The sequence below is a fragment of the Ochotona princeps genome, chromosome X, assembly GCF_030435755.1.
Source record: "Ochotona princeps isolate mOchPri1 chromosome X, mOchPri1.hap1, whole genome shotgun sequence".
Classification (NCBI taxonomy): Eukaryota; Metazoa; Chordata; class Mammalia; order Lagomorpha; family Ochotonidae; genus Ochotona; species Ochotona princeps.
In genome coordinates, this window is record NC_080865.1 from 81320007 (window position 1) to 81340302 (window position 20296).

The 20296-nt window shown below is 46.4% G+C and overlaps 2 protein-coding genes and 2 pseudogenes across 2 annotated transcripts; 2 read left to right on the forward strand and 2 right to left on the reverse strand.

Moving 5' to 3' along the window:
* Positions 1-10513: 10513 nt before the first annotated feature.
* Positions 10514-11653, reverse strand: RNF113A (ring finger protein 113A). The gene has a single exon (XM_004587648.3). It carries the CDS (start codon positions 11586-11588, stop codon positions 10557-10559), a length of 1032 nt encoding a protein of 343 aa, XP_004587705.2. The 5' UTR covers positions 11589-11653; the 3' UTR covers positions 10514-10556.
* A 152-nt stretch (positions 11654-11805) lies between these two features.
* Positions 11806-15471, forward strand: NDUFA1 (NADH:ubiquinone oxidoreductase subunit A1). Its single transcript, XM_004587649.3, has 3 exons — positions 11806-11962; positions 13562-13651; positions 15395-15471. The coding sequence occupies exons 1-3, from the start codon at positions 11861-11863 to the stop codon at positions 15413-15415; spliced, it is 213 nt and encodes a 70-aa protein (XP_004587706.1). The 5' UTR covers positions 11806-11860; the 3' UTR covers positions 15416-15471.
* A 1432-nt stretch (positions 15472-16903) lies between these two features.
* Positions 16904-17508, reverse strand: LOC101525436 (NADH dehydrogenase [ubiquinone] iron-sulfur protein 8, mitochondrial-like; annotated as a pseudogene).
* A 918-nt stretch (positions 17509-18426) lies between these two features.
* Positions 18427-18941, forward strand: LOC101525674 (single-stranded DNA-binding protein, mitochondrial-like; annotated as a pseudogene).
* The last annotated feature ends 1355 nt before the right edge of the window (positions 18942-20296 follow it).

The following is a 20296-nucleotide window of genomic DNA, read 5'->3' on the forward strand; positions in this document are numbered from 1 at the left end:
GGCCACCTGTAGGATGAGAGTCCATTCCTCAGAGGTTAATGAGGAATTAAGGATAGCATGGATGCCTGCTATAAATCTGAGGTAAGAGTACAGGCTCACAATTAACTTATATTGTACATTAGAGAAAACAATGAGAGTAACATGAATAACTTGGTCAACATGAGTAAACAGATTTTAAACAATATTTAAACAAGTACGGCTGGAACCATAACATGTATGACTGGCAAGAGGTATTTGTTTGTTCATCTTAGGAAGCACAACAGGATCGTACAAAAAGACGTAACTTTTAAATACTTTTACATTGAGATAACAACCATGACAGACAACATAAAAGATGATCAGACCTGTGTAACTGGACTACTTCAACATAACAAAATTTTGCATCACTTAGCACCTTGACAGTATTTTTAATACAGTCCAAATAGTCTAATTAGTTGTTGTTTTTACAAAAAGAGAGATAAATCCTTTGACATTTGCAGGAGGCCTTTCTGCAAATGTCAAAAATGCCAAAATTTGAAACTTTTTGGATTTTTCTGAATACCTGTCAAGGATGCCAAGAAGGCTTAAAATATTCAGTTGAAATAAAATCTCCTTACATGACACAATGTAAAACAGATTAATTATTGACATAAGGTGATTACTCAAATACCTTTAAATAAGTACATAATTCTATTGCTCTTAAGCAATGATAGTCTAATGAAAGGCAGAGAACACAAGGATTATCTTAATATGAAAATAGTTGCAGATAAGTAGTATAGCTTGATAGAATCAGATCTAGATTTTGCTGGAGGTAACTAGAAAACTTAATCATCAATTAGTTAAAATCCATTTTAAAGGAGATGTTACAATAACATGTGAATTTTAAAATGCTGTTGTCCTGTTTAGTTATATTTTTTACCCCTCCTCTCCTGACTGGTGGGAGGAGGGAGTTTGCTAAAGAGAGAAGGAACAAAAAGTTATAATGTCCTTGGGAAAAAGAAAACTTCAGTTGTGGGGAGAGTGGCTTATCAGAGAAAGAAGAAGGAGTACCAGAAAAGTGATAGGGACTATTGCTGAGGAAGGGGGAGAGAGTCAGAGAGATTTAACCCTGAGGTAGCTGGAAGGGAGGAGCAGATGTGGATGAAGTCAAGGGAAGTAGATCTGGCCGTGGCTGGCAAGTCGGAGGTAGTCCCTGAGTCAGGGGTGGTGCTGCAGGGAAGCGGGGCAGGGAGAAATGGAGTTGGAAAGAATCCCAGAAATTCAGGTGGCTCAGAGAAAGTGTGATCAGGCTTTGGGTCTGAAAAGTCCACCGTGAGGGGAAGGCTTGGCCTTAGCCAGGAGAACCTGGGACACAGAGCAGAAAGGGCAAAGCTTAGGGCAGGAACAGAGGCCCCAAAAGGTCTGCAGTAAGACGTCTTGGACCACTTGTCATTGCAGTGGCAGAAATTGTCCAATATCGTGAGGATATTTTGAATCATTGTCTTAGGAGTAAGATGTTTGTGGCCTAAGTCTTGGTCTGGTGCCGCGCCTTTGAAATTAGCGAATAGACATCCCACTGGAGTCTGGAGATTATAGACTGTGAGTTGCGCATTCTGTCCCGACTGTCCGGCGGCTAGTTTGGGCTCAAGTAAAGCATCCTTACCTCGAGAGGTGAACTAGAATGGGAACCCGGTTCCCCCACGGAGGGTGGGTCAGTGAATGGAACGTCTTCCTAGACTGTGGGGGCCCTGTCAGCATGCTAGGTGCCCAAACGAGCAAGCAAGTCGTCAGTGAATGAGATGTCTCCCTAGACACTGAGAGCTCAAAACGGGGTCTGACGTTCATGATTTCCCCAGACCAAACAACCGCACAGCAAAGAAGACTTTCAGAACAGAAGGGGCTTACCTGGTTCACGGCTGTCAGTCTGGGGCTGGCAAATGTTCCAGGAGGTCAGCGGCTTGGAGAGGAGGGGGGAGACCCAAGCTCCACAGGTGGGAGTGGATCTACAACCCACCTCCCGGGTCTTCAGCACCGAACTGTTAGATCTGTTAACCACCCGAAAAAGAAAATACCAGCTAAGTACAAACAGGCCTTTATTATGCCAAGTGAAGTCCGTTCCTGGCCCTTTCCTGGGCGGTGGAGTAATGAACAGGAGAGGAGAGAACCACAAGTGGGAAAGACAAGCTGGGTAGCGGAGACAAAGGTTTTCTACCCCCTCTGACATGGGTGCTGGCGTCAGCCCTGCTTGGGTCCTGATAGGACAGGGAATGTTGGCCTTTGTCCATCACTGACCCATATGTGGCCTTGGCTGCCTTCGGGGCATGCCAGATCTCTGGCTGAGGTCACTGTGGTGTCCACCCACTTTCTGTAACCGTGCGGGGTAAACATCAGTTGCCAATTGACTTCTTTTTATAAAAAAAATTTAAGATTTATTTTTTTAAGTTTTTTTTTTTATTAGAAAGTCAAATATACAGAGAAAAGGAGATACAGAGAGAAAGATCTTCTGTCCACTGGTTCATTCCCAAACGTTTGCAATGGTCAGAGCCTAGCTGATCTAAATCCAGGAGCCAGGAGCTTCCTCTAAGTCACCCATGTGGGCATAGGGTCCCAAGATGTTGGACCATCCTCCACTACTTTTCCATGCCACAAGCAGGGAGTTAGATGGGAAGTGAGGCAGCTGGGATTTGAACCGGTGCCCATATGCAATCCCAGCACTTGCAAGGTGAGGACTATAGCCATTAAGCTACTGCGCTAGGTTGAAAGACGTATTTATTTTTATTGGCAAGTTAGATTTACAGAAACAAGGAGAGACAGAAAGATGTTCCATCCCCTGGGTCACTACGCAAGTGGCCCCAGTGGCTGGAAATGAGCCAATCCAAAGCCGGCACATTCAAGGTAAGGACTTAAACTGCTGCGTTATCGCGCTGGGCCCATCTCTCTTTCTCTTTAAAATTTATTTATTTCTGGGCCCAGCACCGTGGCCTGGTAGCTAAAGTCCTTGCTCTCCATGCTCTGGAATCCCATATGGTCACCAGTTCTAATCCTGGCTGCTCTACTTCGCACCCATCCAGCTCCCTGCTTGTGGCCTGGGAAAGCAGTTGAGCACAGACCAAAGCCTTGGGACCATGAACCTGTATGGAGCAGCTGAAAGAAGTTCCTGGCTTCTGGTTTCAGATCAGCTCAGTTCCAGCTATTGGGTCCACTTGAAGAATGAACCAGCAGATGGAAGATCTTTGTTTTTTTTTTTTTTGTCTGTAAATCTGCCTTTCTACTAAAAAACAAACAAACAAAACAAAACAAAAAAAAAACAGAAAAAACTTTAAAAACAATTTATGTATTTTTATTGGAAGAGCATAATTACAAGGAGAGAAGCAGAGACAGAGATAGTCTGGGAGATATCTTTCACCTGCTTGTTTACTTCCCAAATGACCACAACAGACAGAGTTAAGCCAGTCTGAAGCCAAGGAGCCGGGAACTTCTGTGTCTCTCATGTTGCAGGGCTCCAAGGATTTTGGCAGTCTTTACTGCTTTCCCAGGTCATGAGCACAGAGCTGAATCCAAAGCATAGCAGCCAGGATCTTAACTGGCTGCCCTTATGACTGCTGCCCATGTGGGATGCTGGCTCTGCAGGCGGAGGAGACTTAGCCTGATAAAGCCAGTGCACCAGCCTGAAGAACTTGACCATTAACTCTTTCCTTTTTCTTTTTCTTAAATCTTTTTTTATTATTTATTTTTATTGAAAAGTCAGATATCCAGAGAGGAGGAGAGACAGAGAGGAAGATCTTCTGCCCGCTGAATCACTCCGCAAGTGACTGCAATGGCCGGTGCTGAGCTGATCCGAAGCCAGGAGCCAGGAGCTTGTTCCAGGTCTCCCACATGGGTGCAGGGTCTCAAGGTGTTGGGCTGTCCTTGACTGCTTTCCCAGGCCACAAGCAGGGAGCTGGATGGGAAGTGGAGCTGCCGGGATTAGAACCATTGCCCATGTGGAATCCTGGCACATTGAAGGCGAGCACTTTAGCCGCTAGGCCACGCCACTGGGCCCCCTTTTTAAAATCTTTATTTTTATTGGAAAGGCAGATTTACAGAAACAGAGAAGCAGATTCAGAAAAACCTTCCATCAGCTAATTCACTCCCGAAATGGCCATAATGGTCAGAGCTGAGACAATCCAAAGCCAGGAAGCAGGAGCTTCTTCCATGTCTCACAAGTGGGTGCAGGGTCCCAAGACTCTGGGGCATCTTTCACTGCTTTTCCAGGCCACTGGCAGGGAGCTGGATGAGAAGTGCAGCATCTGGGACACAAACTGATGCCCATATAGGATGCCAGCACTTGAATGTGAGGATTTAGCCACTGAGGCATCCCGCAGGGCCCGAGGATTAGCTTCACTGCAAACTTGGCCATGTTATAAGCCTTGTGTTAAGTGTCAGCATCTGGGATATTGCTTAGGTTTGCATTTACATCTTGGTCTATTTACTTGTGTTGCGGTTGTTGGGAAACTGACAGACCTGAAAGCTGATATATTTAATGCCAAACAGTAGTCCGAGACAATACTATTATGTAGCTCATTGGCTGCTTGTCACTGTTTCCTGTAAAGCATATATAAAATTGAGAGCAGAGCTGGGAGTAGCTTTTTTTGCTGCAGCTTACCTGCCATCACCAGCCAGTGGATGTGTTTCCTCTGTACTCTCACCCACTGTTGTGAGAACAAAGAGCTGTGAACAAAGAACAAAGGCCTATCCAGAAACTATCCTGTTTTTCCTGGCTGGAACTGAGCACCACCAAAACAGAACTATCTGCCAGTTTGAAACCAGCAGCTTATACGCCTGTTTTCAGAGTTGGATTCCCAACCTCCCAGTCCTTATGCCTCCTTTCTACCTATGCTCACTCATTTATAATCTCATACTTTTGTTTTTATCTTTGCTAGCAATTTAAAATCTGTAGTCCAGCCTGTACTCATTTCTCCCCCGAATTCCGAATTCGTATATCCAGGAACCTACTTGACGTCTTCACACAGATATCTATTACTATTTTTTTGTAAGATTTATTTAATTTTTATTGGAAAGGCAGATATACAGAGAGGAGGAGAGAGAGAGGAAGATCCTCCGTCTGATGGTTCACTGCCCAAGTGACCGCAACGGCCGGAGCTGAGCCAATCCGAAGCCAGGAGCCAGGAGCTCTTCTGGGTTTTTTATATATATATATAATTTTTAAAGGTTTATTCGGGGGCTGGTGTAGTGGAGTAGCAGACTAATCGCTTTCCTGTGGAACCAGACCCCATATGGGCATTGTTTCATGTCCCAGCTGCTCTACTTTCAACCCAATTCACTGCTAATAGCCTGACAAGACAGTGGAGGATGGCCTAAGGCTTTGGGCCTCTATGCCCACCTGGGAGACCTAGAGGAAGCTCCTGGATTGCAGCTTTGGATCAGCCCAGCTCTGGTGGTATTTGGGGAGTGTGCATCAGCAGATGGATGATCTGTCTTTTCCTCTTTTTCTGTGTAACTGACTTTCAAATAAAATAAATAAATCTTTAAAAACAACAGCAAAAAGATTGATTTATTTCAAAGGCAGAGTTGGAGAGAGCGAGAGCTCTTCCATCTGCTGGTGCATTCCCCAGATGGCCACAAAGGCCAGGGCTGGGGTAGTTCAGAACCAGAAACCAGGAGCATCATTCATGTCTCAAACGTGGGTACAGGGGCTCAAGTACTTGGGCCATCTTCTACTGCTTTCCTAAGAGCATCAACAGGGAGCTAGACTGGAAACAGAGTAGCTGTGATGCTAATATTGCTGGTGCCAGCTAAACCTGCTGTGCATAACACCGGCCCCTAGAATTATATTTTAAATTAAAATCTGATCATTTTACTTTCTTCCTTAAAATGTGTTGACCGGGCCCGGCAGCGTGGCCTAGCGGCTAAAGTCCTCGCCTTGAAAGCCCCGGGATCCCATATGGGCGCCGGTTCTAATCCCGGCAGCTCCACTTCCCATCCAGCTCCCTGCTTGTGGCCTGGGAAAGCAGTCGAGGACGGCCCAATGCATTGGGACACTGCACCCGCGTGGGAGACCTGGAGGAGGTTCCAGGTCCCCGGCTTCGGATCGGCGCGCATTGGCCCGTTGCGGCTCACTTGGGGAGTGAATCATTGGACGGAAGATCTTCCTCTCTGTCTCTCCTCTGTATATATCTGGCTGTAATAAAATGAATAAATCTTTAAAAAAAAAATGTGTTGACCCCCAGATAAAAGTGCAAAGCTTGTACTGGGACATGAGGATGTCCTGTCCTTGGTCATGATGACCTGACCACCTGGTTTCTTCCTGCCAACCTTCTCGGGCTGCTCTGACTTCTTAGCTGAAAGCAGTCTCTCACACCTGGCCCTTAGTATGGACTCGGCCCTCTGCATAGTGGAACTTTTTGCCACTCACAGTTCAGGTTTTAGTTGGAACTTCACTAGCTAGGGGACTTCCCAGACTAGGTTAGTTCCTTCAGAGACTACTATTTCCCACTCTCACATTGAAGTCTCTCTTTTTTTTTTTGGAACATATATCATTCAATTTAAGGTTTTAAGATTATTTCTGACTTGAAGTAATTACCAGTTTGTAAACATAAAAAAACATTTTGAGTGTACCATTGACTTAGATGCTTTTATGAAGTTATGATCCATTTTAAGAATCTGCTGGTGGTGGGGCTGGTGTTGTGGCACTGCAGCTCGAACCACCGTTGGCAACACTGGCGTCTCATGTGATAGCGCTGGCTCTAGTCATGGCTGCTCCATTGTGGATCCAGCTTCCTGCTAGTGCTCCCGTGAAGGCAGCAGAGGATGGCCCTATCATTTGAGCCTCAGCTACCAACATGGAAGACCGGGATGGGGTTCGTGGTTCCTGGCTTCTGCTTGGCACAGACCTAGCTGCTGTGGCTATCTGGAGAAAAAATTAGTGGTTTGAAGATCTTTCTCTCTGTACCACTCTGCTTCTCAAATAAATATTAGGGGAAAAAGGAGAAAAAAAAAAGAGGGGCAGGCATGTGATACATCCCATATCACAGTGCTGGCTTGTGGCTTTGGTCTGGTCCAGCCTTGGCTTTTGAAATCATTTGGGGAATGAGCCAGCATTTGAAAGATGTCTATCATTCTTGCTTAAAAAGAAAAAAATTGTTGCAGGACCAATGTGGTGGCGTAGCATATAAAGCTGCTCCCTGCAGTGCTGGAATCCTATTATGGGTATGGGTTTGAATTCCAGCTGTTTCACTTCCGATCCAGGTCTGTGCTTGAAAAAGCAGTAGAAGGTGGCCAAAGTGCTTGGGCCCCGCAACCATGTGGAGAGTGAACCAGTGAATGAAAGATTTAACTCCAGCTTTCAAATGACTATTTAAAAAAACTGTTATACTAGAGTAGGTCAATGCCCTAGCATTTAAGAAACTGTTTAAAATGCCTGTTTCCCATTTTGGAGTATCTGGAGCCCACAGGGCATCCCCATGCTTGCAAGTTAAGGATTTAGGCACTGATCCATTGTGCCAGGCCCTCAGCTCTAATTTGATGTAGCTCTAAGTGTGGCACAGCATGTTAAGCTGCTGCTTGTAAAGCCAGCATCCCATATCAGAGTGATGCTTCCAGTTCTGGGTCCTCTACTTCTGGACCAGCTCCTTGCTAATGTGCCTGGGAAAGCAGTAAATGGTCCAAGCACTTGAGTCCCTGCCAATCATGTTGAGATTCTGCATGGAGTTCCAGTGTACCCAACTGGGGAGTAAACCAGCAGATAAAAGATCTGTATCTCCCTTCTTCTCTCTCGGCAGGGAGCTGGGGCAGAAGTGGAGCAGCTGGGACTTGAATCAGTGCTCTAATATCAAATGCTGGCATTGTATGCAGCTTAGTTTGCTGTGTCACATTGGCCCCATGCTTATTTTTTTTTAAAGATTTATTTATTTCAAATTCAGAGGTACAGACAGTGGGGGGGGGGGCAGAAACAGATGGAGAGAACTTTCACCTGGTGGTTCAAATGGTTACGATAGCCAGGGCTGAGGCAGGTTGAAGTCAGGAGCCAGAGGCCTCTTCCAGGTCTCTCATGTGGGTGCAGGGGTCCAAGCACTTAGGCTATCCTCTGCTGCTTTCCCAGGTACATTAGCAGGGAGTTTGGATTGGAAGCGGAACAGCCTGGACTGGAACATCCCTATAAAGGATGGCTGGCACTGCAGTATGCGTCATAGTGCTCACCCATGCCCCCACAACTCTAAAAAGCAGAGTTCCCATTTCCTGGTTCACTCCCCAAATGTCTGCCATGTTAGGAGCCAGTAACTCAATCTGGGTCTCTCACACAGTTACTTGAGCCATCATTGCTGCCTTCCTGGTTGGCACCAGAGGTAAGCTGCAGTCAGAGGCTGGATACAGGCCAGGAAGCCTGCATGGGATATGGGTGTCCTGATTTATTTTTTTTAATTTTAAATTTTTAAGGATTTATTTTATTTTTATTGGAAAGTCAGATATACAGAAAGGAGCAGAGACAAAGATCTTGCATTCCCTGATTCACTCCCCAAGCAGGCTGAGTTGCACCAATCTGAAGCCAGGAGCTTCTTCTAGGTCTCCCACGCGGGTGCAGGGTCCCAAGGCTTTGGGCCATCCTCAACTGCTTTCCCAGGCCACAAGCAGGGAGCTGGCTGGGAAGCAGGGCCGCTGGGTTTAGAACTCACGCCCATATGGGATCCTGGCATGTGCAATGGGAGGACTTTAGCTGCCAGGCTATTGCACCGGGCCCTTAAGATTTATTTTTATTGGAAAGTCAGATATACAGAAAGGAAGACAGAGAGGAAAATCTTCTGTCCGTTGATTCATGCAGCTGTGACAGCTGGAGCTGAGCTGAGCCAAAACCAGAAGCCTGGCGTTTCTTCTGGTCTCCCACACAGGTGCAGGGTCCCAAGCCCTTGGACCATCCTTGACTGCTTTCCCAGGCCACAAGCAGGGAGCTGGATGGGAAACAGGGATTCCGGGATTAGACTCGGTGCCCCTTTGGGATTCCGGTGCGTGCAAGGCAAGAACTTTAGCTACTAGGCTACCATGCTGGGCCTAGGTGTCTTGATTTATTAGCCAGCAGGTCAAATGCCCATTGCTCCTCTAAGGCCCAGATCTTAATTTTTAATTCCATGCACACTTTCCCAAGTAATTGTCATAGTTTAATGTCCTTTGGGGGCAAGGACTGTGTTAATCTTGCTTGCTGTCAATATTTCTTATGCCAGCCGTGTCTGATACAGTAGCTGCTCAAAGAATATATTTAACTGGATGAATAAATGTAAAGACAAAATATTCGAACTCACAACTTATTTGTCTCCTGGGATCAGCCCAGATTCCAGTCCTAGTGGACCTAACTCACGGCCTTGTCTGGCATCCATTGCCCGGCAATCAATCCAACTGTTGACATTTAAAAAATAATAATAATTTTAGGGCCCGGCGTGGTAGTCTAGTAGCTAAAGTCCTTGCCTTGCATGTGCCGGGATCCCACATAGGCGTCAGTTCATATCCTGGCTCTTCACTTCTCACCCAGCTCCCTGCTTGTGGCCTGGGAAAGCAATCAAGGATGGCCCAAAGTCTTGGGACCCTGCACCCGTGTGGCAGACCCAGAAGAAGCTCCTGGCTCCTGGCTTTGGATGGGCTCAGTTCCAGCCGTTGCAGTCACTTGGGGAGTGAATCATCGGATGGAAGATCTTCCTCTCTGTCTCTCCTCCTCTCTGTGTATCTGCCTTTCCAATAAAAACAAATCTTTAAAAATATGCATTTTAAAAGTCTGTGTTCCCCTCCCCAAATCTCTGCCACCTCCCCACTACATTACAAAATAGAATCTAACTTCCTCCACTTGGACGGAAGGCTCTCACCCCATCGTCACTCCTAAAAGCTCTCCAGGCTTATTCGTCACATGCTTACTCTTTGCCAAGCAGTAGCCTATGGGTATACTGGCTCACTTTAATAGGGAATGCTCAGCTCTATCAGTCTGTGAGAACACAGATACTTTCAGGCAATGATTCCTAAAATGTTAGGTTTCTGCCCTCTGCAGGTTCCTACATTCAATGTAGAACTCTCACGTTCAGTGTTGGGCCCCAGGCACAGTTCAGTACTGATCACGTTTGATAGCACACTATAGAGGGGGTGAGCACAAGATGCTTCAAAGAGAGCAAGGGCCCTGTCCCAGACAAGCACACTGTGGTGTCGGCTGCTGGCTGCTAGTTACCCAAACCATTTCCTCTTCCATTCATAATCTTGGCCTGGGCATATTTTAAAGTAGGACAAGCTCCCAAGACAGATAATTGTATGACAGTACTTTGTAAACCATTAAGTGATATGCAAATATACCAGATTCAGTTCTTGCTTTCAGCATCACTATGCTTGCTTTAAGTAAATTCTAGCTCAAACTTCTGCTATTCCCATAATGTATGTCAAAAGGTCTAAAAAAAATGCACAAAGTAGTTATCCCAGGGCTAATTCCACATTATACCTACCTTGGAGCTTTTACTACAGAACCCTACTTCACCACCCGCTTTCTGTCACTTTCCCTAAAAAAAGAAAGAACACCAGTTAAGATTTTCAAAAGAACAACAAAACATTTATTTTTGAAATTTGAGGAAAACCTAAGTAATGGGAGTTGGGCCTTCATCAGAGTCTTCGGGGCAATCGGCAGCAGCACTGGCTGCTGCGGCTCGATGCTTCTCCAGTTTGGCAATCAAGTCTTTGGCTGGATTGAAGACACCGTTGGTCTGCTGGTCGCAGATGTAGCAGCGCGGAGTGGTGCGGAAATGCTGAAGCGCACACTTCTCGCAGAAATAATGCCTGCATTTGGTGACAACTGGGTTCTGGAAGGTCTGGCGGCAGATGAAACACTTGAACGGTATTTCCTCATCATCGCTTCCTACTTCATAATTTTCATCCTCATAGACGCCGTAGCGACCCTCATCGAGCTCACGTTCGATCTGCCATCCGTGCTTGTAATCTGAACGGTCATGGAGGAACTTGCAGCTGTCCCCGAAGCCGCAGAAGCCAGTCTCCTTGTAGTCCTTGCAGATGTCAGGCTGGTAATCCCAGCGCACGGTGGCCCGCAGATGCTCAGGGGCCCGGATGGGGCCCTTCCTCACCATCCCGGAGGAGGCGTTGCCCATAGACGTATCCTTGGGCTTCATATATTTCTGATAATTATTGATCCCCCGGTAGATCTTGTCATCCTCCTTGCCCCTCAGCTCCTCCTGAATCTTCTGACTGCGTTCGAAGATGGACTGCGCATCGCGGTCCTTCTCCGTATCCAACTCGTACACGGCCGTGGCCCCCATGTCTTCTGGCCCCACCGGTTTCGCTGAGCGGGTGGATTTGTAGACCACTCCCAGAGTCTCGGGCTCATTATCCTGGTCTTCGTCCTCACTACTCAAGTCGTAGGACGCTTTCTGCTTACCACTGCCGCGAGTCTTCTGTATCATTGGATTGTGGACCGCTCGTTTCCTCTCCGGGCGCACCACAGTGTTGCCTTCATCACTACTGCCGCCGCTTTCTCCGGACTCCGGGTTGCAGGCGGGGCGCTTTCTGCGGCCCGCAGCTCCTTTCCGCCCAGGCTTTTTGAAGAGGAAGGTGCACACCTGCTCTGTACTCTTTCCCGGAGAAAGTTGCTCCGCCATTTCGGAGTCGAAAGCCGCGAGACGGCCGTGGCATCCCCCGTCGCGCGAGGGTCTTTACGTCACACTGCGTCGAGCGTCGTGCAGCAAATCGTCGCAAAAGAGGAAAGTGAAGGCGAGAGCGCAGGTGTTGATCAGTTTCGAGCCTTGCCGGCTTCCGTCGCTTCCGTTGGAGCGCGTGGCACCGCCTCTCTTGTGGGCTGCTCCGGGGCTTAGCATCCCGGTCACCTTTAGGGACCTACAAACCGCGTTTTGGCTTAGGTAGCCGTGCCGCGATGTGGTTCGAGATTCTGCCCGGAGTCGCCATCATGGCCGTGTGCTTGAGCATCCCCGGAATGGCCACTGCATACATTCACAAGTTCAGTCACGGGCGCAAGGTAGGGCGGTTTTCCCAGGCCGGTGCTGACGGCAGCAGCCGGCGCTCGCTAGAGGCGGGTGTTAGGGTACGAAGCCCGTGTCCGGGGTGGAAAACACGGTCAGCCTTTGACTTCGCGTGCCCTAAAAGAGGACACTTTGTGAAACGATGTGCCCCGTATAAGCCGCATTGTGCTGTCACAAAACCAACTCTTGGGTAAAGGTTAGGATTTAGAACTGTCGACATTCGGAAACTGGGGAGGTAGGACGTGAAAGAGGTCGGCACCAAACTCGAAGGAGAAGGCGAAGGCTAGGGGCGTGACTCTTGTGTCACCGCACTTCTGATCCTAGTTGCGCCGCCTTGGTTTTCTCACACACACACACACACACACACACACACATCTTGGCAGCTTCTCCTTTGGTACCTAGAGTTGCATAGTTTTTCCTTTGGCTTTTTGATTCCAACCCTTTGGGACTCTAATGGGCGATCCCGTTTCTTATATCAAAATTTTAATTTCCCCTTCTTCCTAATCCTCGCAGCATGTCTAGAGAACACTTACAATTGAGATGTGTTTGCTTTTTTGTTTTTTGATTCTCCTTTCGCTTCTAATCTACCGTTGTTTTTTTTTACAGCTCCAAAGGGCAATGGTTAAGCATTTATTTAAAAAAAAAAAAAAAGAGAGGGTTGACTACTGTACAAAAAGAACAACAAAAGCCCAATGATGTTGGTTAAAATAGAAGTGAGAATTTAGGATTGCCGACCTAAAATGTATTGGTCTGATTTTATTTAGCAATTCTGGTTTTGCATTTTTAAAGTTTTATTTATTTATTGGAAAGATAGTCACAGGTTGAGAGGGACAGTCAGAGCTATACCATCCACTTGACATGCCAACTGACTGCAAAAGGCGTGGGCCAACCCAAAGCAGAAGGCTGGAATTTCTCCTAAGGCTCCCATGTCCCTTGTGGGGGCCCAGTTACCTGGACCATCCTCCATTGCACTCCCAGGCAAACAGCTGGATACCTGGATTAGAGGTGGGAGAACTGGGATTTGAACCAGTGCTCTTATGGTGGGATGCTGGTGTCTCAGGTGGTGGCTTTCCATCTGCCAGGAGCTTCTTCTGGGTCTCCCATATGGGTGCAGGGTCCCAAGGCTTTGGGCCCATGGGCTTTGGTTCCATGGTTGTATATTGTTAAGTTCCCTCTTATTTTAGTGATGATTCCATTTTTTAGAAAGTCACTTTTAATAAAATATTCATTTATTTTTATCTGAAAGGCAGAGTTACAAGAAGAGAAAGACACATCTTCCACCTGCTGTTTCACTCTCCAAATGGCCACATTGGTCAGAGCCAGGAGCCCCTTCCAGGTGTACACGGATGCAGGGTTCCAAAGCTTTGGGCCGTCCTCAACTGCTTTCCCAGGCCACAAGCAGGGAGCTGGATGGGAAGTGGAGCAGCCAGGGCTCGAACTGGCGCTTATTATGGGTTGTTGGCACTATAGATAAAGGCTTGACTTTGTATGCCACTGCACCAACCCTAGAAGTGCCACTTTTCAAAAGTTCTAATATCTATGTTTTGGGACACTTGTCTTTAACAATTGCAATAATAATTGTCTTGTATTTGAAGGAAAAAAGGATTGCTCATTTGCGTTATCACTGGAGTTTGTTGGAAAGAGATAGACGCATCTCTGGAATGAATCGTCACTATGTGGCAAAGGTAAAGTGACTGTGATGCTACCCGTGTGCGAGAGTTGTGGGCCCAGTGTAATGGCTCCGTGGCTGAATCCTCACCTTGCAACCGCCAGGATCCCCTATGGGCACCAGTTCATATCCCGGCTGCTCCACTTCTGTTCAGCTGCCTGCTTGTGGCCTGAGAAAGCAGTTCAGGATGACCCAAAGCCTTAGGACCCTGCACCTACATGGGAGACCTGTAAGATGCTCCTGGCTTCTGGCTTTGGATCAGCTCAGGTCTGGCCATTTGGGGAGTAACCAGTGGATGGAAGATCTTTTTGATTTTCCCTTTCTTTGTAAATTTGATCTGACTTTCTATTTAAAAATAAATCTTAAAAAAAAAAAACCAAACTTAGCCCGGCGCGGTAGCTTAGCTGCTAAATCCTTGCCTTGCATGCGCTGGGATCCCATATGAGTGACGTTCTAATCTCGGTGACACTGCTTCCCATCCGGCTCCCTGCTTGTGGCCTGGGAAAGCAGTCGAGGATGGCCCAAAGCCTTGGGACCCTGCACCCATGTGAGAGACCCGGCTCCTGTCTTTGGGTCAGCACAGCTCCGGCGGTTGCAGTCACTTGGGACGTGAATCAGCAGATAGAAGTTCTTCTGTCTCTCCTCTCTGCATATCTGACTTTCCAATAAAAATAAAATTAATCTTTTAAAAAAAACTTTAAAAATTGTATTTCTTTTTTTTTTTAAAGATTTATTTTATTTTTATTACAAAGTCAGATATACAGAGAGGAGGAGAGATAGAAAGGAAGATCTTCCGTCCAATGATTCACTCCCCAAGTGAGCACAACAGCCGGTGCTGTGCCGATCCGGAGCCAGGAGCCAGGAACTTCCTCCAGGTCTTCCACACGGGTGCAGAGTCCCAAAGCATTGGGCCGTCCTCGACTGCTTTCCCAGGCCACAAGCAAGGAGTTGGATGGGAAGTGGAACTGCCGAGATTAGAACTGGCGCCCTTATGGTGAGGACTTTAGCCACTAGGCCATGCCTCCGGGCCCAAAAATTGTATTTTCTTCTTGTGAGGTTGAACAGCCTTTTTTATATGTAAAGATCTATTTGCCTATGTCCTATGCCTACTCTTTTGCCCTTTTAAAAATCAAAAAAACACAAAAGATTTAATTATTTGAAAGGCAGAATTAGGGGGAGAAAGAGAAGATGTTCTGTCTTTTGGTTCTCTCCACAAATGGCCACAGCAGCCTGGGAGGTCAAAGCCAGGAGCCTGGGTCTCCCTCTGGATTTCCCACATAGGTGCGGGAACCCAAGGGCTTGGACCATCTTTCTGTGCTTTCCCAGGCACATAGAGAGAGCTCGATTGGGAGTACAGCAGCCAGGACTCAAATTCGCACCCATGTAGGATGTTGGCACTGCAGGGACAGACTTGTCCTACTGTCTCTCACCACCAGCCCTGGATTCTAGATTCTGCTTTATTGTTCTCTGACTCATTGGAGCGCAGCATGTAAGCAGGAGTTCAGTGGTAACTGGTTGTTCTGACTGGGCTGGGGGAAGGGGTTTTTTATATAAAGGCATATGTTTGCTGCTCTCAGAGTATGCAGACTAGACATCATTACAGGTTCTTTTTTTAGTGATAATAAAATACAATTCTATGTATCGCAGCTAGAGCTATATGGGACGTGGAATGCCCTTCGGTAACAGAATGCCATTTCAAAGTGAGAACACATGGTCCATCAACAGAATTCTCATGTTCTTTTTTTAAACTCTCTTTCAGGGTTTGGAGAACATTGATTAAAGAAGAATTTTCCTGCATGATGGAAAAAAAAAAAACCAATGCAATTAGGATCATCTACCCCTGTTAGAAGGCTGTGTAATGTATTATGTAACATGTAATGAGTTACATAGTACTTAATAAACATAAATTGAAAAAAATCAAGAGCATCTCTTTTCTAAAGATTCATGTACTTATGGAATTACGGAGACAGAGAGGGAAAGAACATTCACCCACTGGTTCACTTCCCTGGTGGCCACAACCACTAGGGCTGAGTCAGGCTGAAGCCAGGAGCCAGGAGCTTCATCCAGGTCTCCAGTGTGGGTGGCAGAGGCCCAGGTACTTGGTCCTCCTTCCTCTGCTTTCCCAGGTGCTTTTGCAGGGAGCTGGTTTGAAAGTGGAGCAGCTGGCAGTCAAGTTGGCACCTGTACTGGATGGAGGCGTCACACGTGGTAAATTACCTCCTGCATCACATAACTGCCGACTCGAGTACTTCTTTTTTTATTTGTTTGTTTTTTGAAGTGTAATTTTTTTAATTTTGAATTTTATGATACAATTCATAGGGTCTGGGCTTTCTGCCCCCCAACTCCCACCCCCCCCACTGATTTTCCCAATATTTTTACAATAGTCCTGTCCATCAGTCTCTTATTGTGTCCTGACATTGTGGGTACAGGCAGCGTCAGACAGTCCAGCATCCCATTGTCTAGGTATGTCCAACAGTTTCATTGGGAGTCTGTCTTTGATTTGGAAGTACAGATGCATGCATTATATCTTCACATCTGAATATGCTAGTTTATATTCCACCCTCACTATATTCCCTCAACTGAGAAGCCATGAAATAAAGTCAACGCACTTTTTAAAAAAATATACTACAGGGGCCATCGTTGTGCTGCAGTGCGTTAAGCTACTGCCTGTGATGCTGGTATCCTTCCTGACACCAGTTTGAGCCCTGACTTACATTTTTAAACATGCTCCCTGCTAACTCACCTGAGCAAGCAGTGGAAGATGGCCCAAGTGCTTAGGCCCATGCACCCATGTAGGAGACCGGCACAAAGCTCCTGGCTTTAGCCTGGCCCAATCCTGGCCACCATGACCATTTGGGTATTTAACCTGCAGATGGAAAATCTTTCCCTCTTTAATTCTGCCTTCCAAATAAATAAATCTGTTTTTGTTTTTAAGATTGATTCATCATTATTGGAAAGGCAAATTTACAAAGAGGAGAGATTTTCCATCTGCTAGTACTGTCCCCAAGTGGCCACAATGGCCAGAGCTGAGCTGATCCGAAGCCAGGAGCCTGGAGCTTCTTCCTGGTCTCCTATGTGCATACAAGTTCCCAAGGCTTTGGGCCATCCTCAACAGCTTCCCCAGGCTACAAGCAGGGAGCTGGGTGGGAAGTGGGGCACTGGACATCAGTCAGCACTTGAAAGAAAGGATTTTAGCCAATTGAGCCTTCGTGCCAGGGGATCAAATGAATTTTTTTTTTTCCCTGCATGAGGGTTCAGGCCAGCAGGGTCACCTGTACAGGTAGTCGGCCTGGATGTTGGCTGCAATCTCTGCCTCTCACTTGTCAACGTTGTTGAACAGCTTCTTGGACAGCAGCTCCTCGTGTGTCTCCTTGGAGAACTCAAAAGTTGGGCCCTCCACAATGGTGCCCACAGTGCAGGCCTCCTGGCAAGAGCTGCAGTAGATGCATTTGGTTGTCGATGTTGTAGCGCATGGCCCAGTGGCTGCCATTGGTCCTGGGCTCTGCCTCGATGGGGCTGGCCTGGGCCAGACACAGGGCCTCGCAGAGCTTGCAGGAAATGCAGCGCTCCTCCCTGGATAGGTAGTGGTGCAGGGTGTGCTGTCCACTGAAGCGTGGGCTTGGCAGGCGCTTCTCAAACTGGTAGTTAATGGTGGCAGGCTTGCGGAACAGGTAGCTGAAGGTCATGCCCAGCCTGCAGAGGAGCTCAGTCCACACGAGGGTGCATGCCGCCCCGTGGGTCGCCGACTTCGTGTCCATCTCGGGCTCGTGCACATTGACGTGCTTGTAGGTGGAGGTTCCTGCGCACTGGAGGCCCTGCACGGGTTGCCTGGGCCTGAGCCAGCAGCAGCCAGGGGAGCATCAGGCAGCACATCTCGAGTCACTGCTGCTCATTGCTTAGGCGAACCAAATACATACTAACAGAAGATGAAGTGATTTACTCTAGCTTTGTGATACACATGACAAAAGGAAGGCAACTGAGGTTTGTACAAGTAGAGACATAATACATATCAAACATCTACCTGTGCGTCACATCTGGTAACTTCATAAATGGTAGTTCCTAACCATTGTAATAGATATTAACATGCCACAAAATTTTCTCTTCTTTAGAGATCACTAAGAGAGAAAAAAAAATTTTTCCTAATTCCACTCTGGATTGTATCCTGTAGTATTTAAACTTCAAGTTAGGACACTTGTCTAATTGAGACAGTATCTTCAGCTTCTATGCATTCTGTGTGGTGTCTAACACATGGTATATACACTTCTGGCTTTTTATTTCAACACAGAGCAACATTAGCAATCAATTGTTTTATTAAAATTAATGTACGTGGGGCCCAGCATGGTAGCCTAGCAGCTGAAGTCCTTGCCTTACATGTACCAGGATTCCATATATGCACTGGTTCTAATCCCAGCAGCTCCACTTCCCATCCAGCTCCCTGCCTGTGACCTGGGAACACAGTTGAGGACGGCCCAAAGCCTTGGGACCCTGCACCTGCGTGGGAGACCTGGATGAAACTCCTGGCTCCTGGTTTTGGATAGGCTCAGCCCCAGCACTTGAGGTCACTTGGGGAGTGAATCATTAGATGGAAGATTTTTGTCTCTGTCTCCTCTTTGCAAATCTGACTTTTCAATAAAAACATATTAAAAAAAAAAAGAAAAAAAGAAAAATGCTCTTTCCTCAGGAGAGGTGTGCGACCTAGCATGCGCCAGAAATGGTCTCCTGGCTGGAGGTCACGCAGGCTGGCACATCGGGAAAAACAGATTAGATCGTAAGAAAAGAAAAATGGCAGTCATGTTCTGAATACCTATATTACAGGTACTTCATCAGTTTGTGAGACATGAGTCTGGTATAGCTAGCAGTTCGGTTCTTGAAGGATCTCTGAATTGTGTGCAGTTACTGGGGTGAATGTGTCAAGATCCTGTCATTGGACAGGTAGAAGGAAAAAATCCAGTCACAATATTTTCCCTTGCAACAAATGAGATGTGGTGATCAGGGGACAATGAAACATTCCAAATGGGTGATGTCAGTCAAAAAACAACATGGCATAGAATATCAGTATTCCGGCTGGGCCTCAGAGATGTGGCCTCTCAGTATGTGTAAAAGGGCTCTCGAGTGTATGTGGAAGGGCAAGTAGGCTCTGGTCAATGCATGGATAAAAACAACATGAGGCGACAAGCGACAACCATCATTGCTGATAACATTATCTTTCTGAGTGACCAGCCAAAAGAGAAGGCATAGAATTGATAATTCTTTTTTGGCTGTTGTTTGGTATAGTCTCATTTCCACATAATGTATAGTCTTTATAGTTTATATATATATATGTATATATATTATTATTATTATTAATTACATTGCATTATGTGACACAGTTTCATAGGCTCTGGGGAATCCCCCAACTCCTCTCCCCATGGTGGATTCCTCCACCTTGTTGCTGTATTACATTTCAAATTCAGTCAAGATTCTTTCATTGCAAGAGTATACCAAACATAGAGTCCAGCATCTTATTGTCCAGATAAATTCAACGGTTTCTTGGGGAGACCATCTCTGGTCTGAAGGCAGAGCTGGCAGAGTATCGTCGCGATCAATTTAAAGCCACAACATAACATCATAACAATTTACAACATTATGGAATTAATTGACATGGTATTGAGTAACCAATATGTTAAAAAAAAATGCAAGTTCTTAACCACATCCTGTGACTACTGCATTGACATTTCAATTTTAGTTTATACACAGAACCGGCTGCTATACACCTTAAAATGGCTATAGGGTACTATTCAGCTGTCTCATGTCTATTTTCATTTTAGTATTTAGCAGTTTATAGTGTTGAAGCATAATTTTGCTGAACTTGGCAGATTTTAGGATAGTCTAAACTGGGTTATACCTCTAACAAGGCATATGTCAACAATTGAGGTGCAGAACAGTTTTAGGAGAGGTGTGCAGAGGAATCTTCAGTACCTTAGTAGGAGTAATTAATCTTTGTGTCCTACCTAGTAAGGTATGTGTGAGTCCATGCTGACCGTTTTCTGTCTGGTTCTAAGCTTTCCTTATTGTTCTCTGCCTATCTATTCTAATTTGTGTGTGTGTGTGTGTGTGTGTGTGTGTTTTGGGGGGGGTGCTCTGGAGCGACCCTGATGGTCATTGCAAGAGAGGGTGGGGACCCAAAGTTGGAACTAAGTAAGGACAGAGAAAGTTCCTCTCCCTAGTCCCGAAGGAAGCTTACTGTTCTGTTTCTGTGGACTGCTCAGGGCTTCTGGCTGTTAGGCCATCGCACCGGGCCCTGAATCTTGTTTTTGCTTCTGTTGTCCATAATAAAAATTGTCAGGGTTGTACTTTTAGGGACTATAAAATGACAGGTTTGCATTCAAAGTTTTCTCACCTTCCTTTTTTATAGGATCTGCTATGAAATTGACTTTTATGTTTGTATTCTACTGCCATAGACTGCCAGGCTGAAACATTTAGAAGCTGGAAGGTTATACTATGGTGCATGGCTTGGATTTTTCTGGATTTTGTTTTGTTTTGAGAGGCAGAGAGAGATCCTGTCTGCTGTTTCACTCATCAAATGCCTCCAATGGCTGCGCTGATCTCCAAGGTGAGTGACAGGGCTGCAACTGAAAACATCCCTGAGCATTAAGAGTGAAGCCAGGACTCGAACCCAGGC

Coding starts and splice junctions, on each gene's coding strand:
- RNF113A (XM_004587648.3), bottom strand. CDS start 11,588: ATGGCGGAGCAACTTTCTCCGGGAAAGAGTACAGAGCAGGTGTGCACC.
- NDUFA1 (XM_004587649.3), top strand. CDS start 11,861: ATGTGGTTCGAGATTCTGCCCGGAGTCGCCATCATGGCCGTGTGCTTG. Junction 11,963..13,561: donor AGTTCAGTCACGGGCGCAAG/GTAGGGCGGTTT, acceptor TTGTATTTGAAG/GAAAAAAGGATTGCTCATTT. Junction 13,652..15,394: donor ATCGTCACTATGTGGCAAAG/GTAAAGTGACTG, acceptor ACTCTCTTTCAG/GGTTTGGAGAACATTGATTA.